General features: G+C 45.3%; 1 protein-coding gene across 8 annotated transcripts in view; it reads left to right on the top strand.

Moving 5' to 3' along the window:
• Positions 1-7392, top strand: part of LOC106575119 (sodium- and chloride-dependent GABA transporter 2) — a 54308-nt gene extending 46916 nt beyond the window's left edge. For 7 of the 8 annotated variants that reach the window (XM_014151328.2, XM_045698757.1, XM_045698759.1 and 4 more), the window contains 4 exons: positions 634-736; positions 3921-4021; positions 5900-6070; positions 6430-7392. In XM_014151328.2, the coding sequence (XP_014006803.1) occupies positions 634-736; positions 3921-4021; positions 5900-6070; positions 6430-6558 (504 nt within the window). In that variant the 3' untranslated portion in view covers positions 6559-7392. The remainder of the gene's footprint in view (positions 1-633; positions 737-3920; positions 4022-5899; positions 6071-6429) is intronic. The other variant, XR_001321689.2, reaches the window with a different exon arrangement.
• Positions 7393-7835: the final 443 nt, after the last annotated feature.

Raw genomic sequence — 7835 nt, forward strand, 5'->3', positions numbered from 1 at the left:
TTCTTCTCTGGAAGTCTGAATCTTGAGTACCTCCCCAACCCTTCACCAAATGCGAACACATTCAGGGCCGTCTAATTGGTCAAGAAACTGATGGGTTGGGCCACAGCCAAAGCACACGTGGGTAAAGCGGCAGTTTGAAAGTTCATCTTTGGCTTTGATACTCCGATTGGTTAGAGATGATCCAATCGCTGATTACTTTGTTTTATAAAGTGCCCCTAAAGTCTGTAGCGAACCACAGAGCAGCAGAAGAATTTAGTGTGAGTTGTCAGGCTAGGTGGATGGATGGTTGTCTGTTTTACTGGCCACATGACTGGCTGGTTAGCTTGGGGGGCTGTCTACGTGACTGGTTATGTGGCTGGCTGGCTGGCTGGCTGGCTGGCTGGCTAGCTGACTGTCTGTCTGTCTCAGTCTGCTTGCCTGTCTGTCTACATGATTGGTTGTCTGTTTGTCTGTCTATTTGAACTAATGTCCGACTAGTTGACATATCCACTTACTGCTAGACACTGTTACAATTAGTACATTATCCAAATGCCTTCTCCCAATTAAATTATCTCCCTCTATCTTTTCAATTGTGCAGATCTATGAATTGGTGATACATCTGTGATGTAAAGTTCTCTCAATCTCTTTGGATAGGGTGGTCTCTATGTGTTCCAGATCTATGACCACTACTCCTGTAGTGGGGCCAGTCTGTTGCTCCTGTCCATCTTCCAGTCGGTGGCCGTGGGCTGGGTTTACGGTGAGTCCAGGGGTTGTGTACAATAAATACCTTATCACAACCTTAACACATCTTTCAACCTAATGTAGACTTTACACTGTACACCTGTACTGAACACACGTGTGCCTCAAAACACAGTACTTTCTTTCTGTTAGCCATAGCAAGATATATAGATATCTCTCAATTGTGCAAACACACACAAAGTGAGCTAACGGTGGTGTTAACTATGCACAAGTCTTGTGTATGTCCTCTTCCCTTACCTTCCACATTCCTATTCAGGTCAACAGTATATGAATCTGGAGTAGTCTATTGCGGGCAGAAGACATTCCGTGTGAGCTGTAGTGTAGTGGAGACCGAGCCAGCGCAAGATCTATTGATGAATCACTGTCTCCCCAGACCCTAAATCTTCCCGCTAAATGTGTCGCCACACAGTCTCAGCCATGGGGCCCTGGGGAACCCACAGTAGCTGCCTCAGATACTAACACACAAAAAGCATAGGCAAAGAAAATCTCAGGCATGAATCTCCCTTAGATGATAACATGCTAACGCTAACACAGAAAAACTCCGGTGATAGAAAAATCTGAACATAAATCTTCTTCGAACGCTAACATTCTAACGCTAACATCCCAAAAGTTCCAGACACAGAAAAGCCTGGGCATAGATCTGCCTCAAATGCTCACACTAAGTCTCTAACATAGACAAGCTCAGACACAGAAAAGCCAGAGTGAAAATCTACAGAGTCTACAGTGGAACTTTAGAGGGATTTTGGGTGATCTACTTTAATTTGTTTTCATGTAAGTTGAGAGTGTAAGAGAGGATTGTTGTTTTAGGATAAGAGCCCTAGCCAGAAGGTAGAGACACGGGCTGTAGATAGGAAGCATGATGGGGACTGGAGCAGTCTGTGTGAGGTGGCAACCTCTCTGCTCTGGTGGATTCCTAAGCAGTCAGAAGGTGTGTGTGTGTGTGTGTGTGTGTGCATTTTGCTTCATACATGTGTGTTTACAGTGCATTCGGAAAGTATTCAGACCCCTTCACTATTTTTGTTACGTTACAGCCTTATTCTAAAATGGATTCCAAAAAAAAAAATCCCACATCTATCTCCACACAATACCACATAGTGACGAAGTAAAAACAGGTTTTTAGAACATTTTGCTAATGTATAAAACATTTTAAACTGAAATATTACATTTAAGTATTCAGACCCTTTACTCAGTACTTTGTTTGGCAGTGATTACAGCCTTGAGCCTTCTTGGGTATGACGCTACAAGCTTGGCACACCTGTATTTGGGGAGTTTCTCCTATTCTTCTCTGCAGATCCTCTCAAGCTCTGTCAGGTTGGATGGGGAGCGTCGCTGCACAGCTATTTTCAGGTATTTTACATTTTATTTTTATTTAACCTTTATTTAAGTAGGCAAGTCAATTAAGAACAAATTCTTACATACAATGACGGCCTACCCCGGCCAAACCCTGACGACGCTGGGCCAATTGTGCAGCACCCTATGGGACTCCCAATCACGGCCTGATGTGATACAGCCCAGGATCGAACCAGGGTCTGTAGTGACGCCTCTAGCACTGAAATGCAGTGCGTTAGACCGCTGTGACACTCGGGAGCCTGGTCTCTCCAGAGGTGTTCGATGGGGTTCAAGTCCGGGCTCTGGCTGGGCCACTCAAGGACATTCAGCGACTTGTCCCGAAGCCACTCCTGAGTTGCCTTGGCTGTGTGCTTAGGGTTGTTGTCCTGTTGGAAGGTGAACCTTCACCCTAGTCTGTGGTCCTGAGTGTTCTGGAGCAGGTTTTCATCAAGGACCTCTCTCTACTTTGCTCTGTTCATCTTTCCCTTGATCCTGACCAGTCTTCCAGTCCCTGCCGCTGAAAAACATCCCTACAGCATGATGCAGCCTCCACCATGCTTCACCGTAGGGATGGTGCCAGGTTTCCTCCAGACGTGAAGCTTGGCATTCAGGCCAAAGAGTTCAATCTTGGTTTCATCAGACCAAAGAATCTTGTTTCTCATGGTCTGAGAGTCTTTTAGGTGCCTTTTGGCAATCTCCAAGCGAGCTGTCATGTGCCTTTTTACTGAGGAGTGGCTTCCGTCTGGCCACTCTACCATAAAGGCCTGATTGGTGGAGTGCTACGGAGATGGTTGTCCTTCTAGAAGGTTCTCCCATCTCTACAGACAAACTCTGGAGCTCTGTCAGAGTGACCATCGGGTTGTTGGTCACCTCCCTGACCAAAGCCCTTCTCCCCCAATTGCTCAGTTTGGCCGGGCGGCCAGCTCTAGGAAGAGTCTTGGTGGTTCCAAGCTTCTTCCATTTAAGAATGATGGAGGCCAATGTGTTCTTGGGGACCTTCAATGCTGCAGACATTTTTTGGTACCCTTCCCCAGATCTGTGCCTCGACACAATCCTGTCTCTGAGCGCTACGGACATTTCCTTCGACCTCATGGCTTGGTTTTTGCTCTGACATGCACCGTCAACTGTAGGACCTTATATAGACAGGTGTGTGCTGTTCCAAATCATGTCCAATCAATTGAATTTACCACAGGTGGGCTCCAATCAAGTTGTTGAAACATCTCAAGGATGATCAATGGAAACAGGATGCAACTGAGCTCAATTTCGAGTCTCATAGCAAAGGATCTGAATACTTATGTAAATGTACAAACATTTCTAAGAACCTGTTTTTGCTTTGTCGTTATGGTGTAATGTGTTTAGATTGAGGAACAAAGTTAAGTCAATCAATTTTAAAATTAGGCTGTAATGTAACAAAATGTGGAAAAGGGGAAGGGGTCTGAATACTTTCCGAATACACTTGGGAGAGTTGAGGTAGCCATGCTTTACTACTTTCTGAGCATCCTCGTGGAGAGCTGTGGAAATGGCATTTGTCCATGGTCGTTTAGACTGCGGTCAGGTCTTCAGTAGTTCTTCTATGGGCATTACGACCGTGGGATTTAAAGGTGGTCTATTCAGGACCTTGGACAATATCCTGTACTATAGCTCTACCGTCTTATATGGGTCTCCAATTTAAGTGGTCTGGGGCCTCTAGGACCATTTTCTAGTTTTCAATTACTGGTCTTTACGATTGTGCCTGGACTTCAGATTGACATTGTTTGGTCCTTACAATTCAGAACCATGGTTAAACCACTGTTGTTGTCAGAACCCAGCCTTGACCACAGAACCATGTAATAACCCCTCACCCTGTTCCTTAGGGCCTGACAGGTTCAATGACAACATTAAGCACATGATTGGCTACAGCCCGCTGCCCTTCTTCAAGCTGTGCTGGCGCTACCTGACGCCAGCCATGTGCACAGTGAGTGACCTTTAACCCTTGACCCCTGTGTGTGGGAAGAGTCCTGTGAACTTCATACAGTGAGGGAAAAAGTATTTGATCCCCTGCTGATGTTGTACGTTTGCCCACTGACAAAGAAATGATCAGTCTATCATTTTAATGGTAGGTTTATTTGAACAGTGAGAGACAGAATAACAACAAAAATATCCAGAAAAACGCATGTCAAAAATGTTATAAATTGATTGGCATTTTAATGAGGGAAATAAGTATTTGACCCCCTCTCAATCAGAAAGACTTCTGGCTCCCAGGTGTCTTTCATACAGGTAACGAGCTGAGATTAGGAGCACACTCTTAAAGGGAGTGCTCCTAACCGCAGCTTGTTACCTGTAAAAAAGACACCTGTCCACAGAAGCAATCAATCAATCAGATTCCAAACTCTCCATGGCCAAGACCAAAGAGCTCTCCAAGGATGTCAGGGACAAGATTGTAGACCTACACAAGGCTGGAATGGGCTACAAGACCATCGCCAAGCAGCTTGGTGAGAAGGTGACAACATTTGGTGCAATTATTCGCAAATGGAAGAAACACAAAAGAACTGTCAATATCCCTCGGCCTGGGGCTCCATGCAAGATCTCACCTCGTGGAGTTGCAATGATCATGAGAACGGTGAGGAATCAGCCCAGAACTACACGGGAGGATCTTGTCAATGATCTCAAGGCAGCTGGGACCATAGTCACCAAAAAAACAATTGGTAACACTACGCCGTGAAGGACTGAAATCCTGCATCGCCCGCAAGGTCCCCCTGCTCAAGAATACATATACATGCCCGTCTGAAGTTTGCCAATGAACATCTGAATGACTCAGAGGACAACTGGTGAAAGTGTTCTGGTCAGATGAGACCAAAATGGAGCTCTTTGGCATCAACTCAACTTGCCGTGTTTGGAGGCGGAGGAATGCTGCCTATGACCCCAAGAATACCATCCCCACCGTCAAAAATGGAGGTGGAAACATTATGCTTTGGGGGTGTTTTTCTGCTAAGGGGACAGGACAACTTCACCGCATCAAAGGGAAGATGGATGGGGACATGTACCGTCAAATCTTGGGTGAGAACCTCCTTCCCTCAGCCAGGGCATTGAAAATGGGTCGCGGATGGGTATTCCAGCATGACAATGACCCAAAACACACAGCCAAGGCAACAAAGGAGTGGCTCAGGAAGACGCACATTAAGGTCCTGGAGTGGCCTAGCCAGTCTCCAGACATTAATCCCATAGAAAATCTGTGGAGGGAGCTGAAGGTTCGAGTTGCCATACGTCAGCCTCGAAACCTTAATGACTTGGAGAAGATCTGCAAAGAGGAGTGGGACAAAATCCCTCCTGAGATGTGTGCAAACCTGGTGGCCAACTACAAGAAACGTCTGACCTCTGTGATTGCCAACAAGGGTTTTGTCACCAAGTACTAAGTCATGTTTTGCAGAGGGGTCAAATACTTATTTCCCTCATTAAAATGCAAATCATTTTATAACATTTTTGACGTGCGTTTTCTGGATTTTTTTGTTGTTCTTCTGTCTCTCACTGTTCAAATAAACCTACTGTTAAAATGATAGACTGATCCTTTCTTTGTCAGTGGGCAAATGTACAAAATCAGCAGGGGATCAAATACTTTTTTTCCCTCAATGTACATCCCAATTGTGTCTGTCATTGTATATCTGTGTACACATTTGAGTAATTGTGTGAATTATTTGGTTAACTTTTTTGCAGAATCTAGTTGTTGTGACTTTTCTCTGTACATTTCTTACCCTACACATGGATCAGACTGACCCAATGGATTCGTCTTGGACCAGTGTGTCATATTCAGACAAGCAATGTGTGTGTGCAACTCTCTTTCTCTCTCTCTCACCAGGCGACGTTTGTGTTCTCCTTGGTGTGCTGGTCCCCTCTTTCCCTGGGGAAGGGCATAGTAGCCCCGGGGTGGGCCACAGCTCTGGGATGGCTCCTCACCCTCTCCTCTGTCTCCCTGCTGCCCCTCTGTGCACTTTACGCCCTTGCCACCACCCCCGGCAGCCTAACACAGGTCAGTCACACAGTAACATTTTTACACCAACAGCCAACTACTACACTTGGCCCTACCATAACCCTGACTCCCACATTAACTGTTACTCTTGCCCCTACCGTCCAACACTGCACTATGTGGACTGACTCTACACTTAATTACCTCCATCTCCCCTGTGACTTACCCTCATGATTACACAAGACATTCGTTAGTGTGTCTTGAAAATAACTTGTACCTTCCCATCATGCTATAGTGAATAGGTTGGCCAGTAATTCAGTGCACAAGACTGTACTAAGCATATAAGACATACTGTACAGTGCATTAAGGCATATGTTGTGTGTGTGACTAACATCTCGTCCATCTCTCCTGTTGACCCCTAGCGTTTCCACTGGCTGTGTCGTCCTGCCCCCGACTCCAATTTGGCCATGGACCACCGGACCACCTCTATCACCTTTGAACCCTGTCTGGCTCTCACTGCCGGAAATCCAATGAGCCAATCGCGGACTTGATCTTGGGTTTAGCCAATGATACGGTTTCTGCGCACCAATGGGACAGATCAGAATCGGGGGTCAAGGGATGTTTCTATGGAGATGGGAAGGCCTCTGCCCCTCTGTTGTGTTCTCACTAGTAAATGGAGACAGGATGGTGGTTTAAGTTGTGATGGAATCCAGCCTGGGATATGTGGACTGGGCTTAGTGACATGCCCCTATCTGTGTGTATTTTTGTGAATGAAGGAGGGGTGAAAGAGGGGGAAAGGGAGGGAGGGATAAAAGAGACTCAGCCAGTCCCAAATCACTCCCTATTCCCCCCACCTTGGCCCTAACCCCTCATCTGAAGGGTCTGGATAGGTGTGAGCAGTGTAGTAATAAAGCTTCCCCCATATTGCTTCCACCTTACACATCTGCAAACGTTGGGGCCAATGGGAAGTTTAGGGATCGAATTGGGACTGGCTGACTGTGTAGGGATGGGAGGGAGGGAAGAGTAGAGCGAGACAGACACTTTTATATTGCACTCATGAGACTGACATTACTGAGCTGCTGTGTGACCCAGATCATTACCTCATCATTTCAGTCAGACTAGCCAATGGTTTCTGACTGGACTATTTTGATCAGACTGATTGGGTCTGAAATGGTACCCTATTCCCTCCCTATGTAGTACACTATTACTTTTAACCAGGGCCGCTAGGGCTCTGGTCAAAAGTAGTGCACTATGTAGGAAATATTGTGCCATTTCAGAGTCTGTAATTGGCTAATTGAGTTAAGGCATTAAGTGAAACTGTTTACAGAAAATGAGAAATCTCATCTGAAGTGGAAGTAGTGAAATAAATCATACTGTAAAATATATTTTCTCCTTTTTGCTATTTATTGTGTTGAATAATGAATCAAGTAAAAGGAATGCAGTAGTACCATGTTGAAAACATAAGTAATAATCAGAGAGACATAGTATACACTGAGTGTACGAAACGTTAGGAACACCTGCTCTTTCCATGACATAGACTGACCAGGTGAATCCAGGTGAATGCTATGCTCCCTTATTGATGTCACTTGTTAAGTCATTTTACCTAAACTGTATGTGTAAACATGTATACGCAGGGCCCAGCTGTAAAAGAGACCTTGGTCTCAGTCTGTGTTCCTTGTTGAAATAAAGGTATAATAATAACAAAAAATCCACGTCAGTCAGTGTAGATGAAGGAGAGGAGACAGGTTAAAGAAGGATTTTTAAGCCTTGAGACAATTGAGACATGGATTGTGTATTTGTGCCATTCAGAAGGTGAGTGGGCAAGACA

Source organism: Salmo salar, chromosome ssa17 (genome assembly GCF_905237065.1).
Source record: "Salmo salar chromosome ssa17, Ssal_v3.1, whole genome shotgun sequence".
Lineage (NCBI taxonomy): Eukaryota > Metazoa > Chordata > Actinopteri > Salmoniformes > Salmonidae > Salmo > Salmo salar.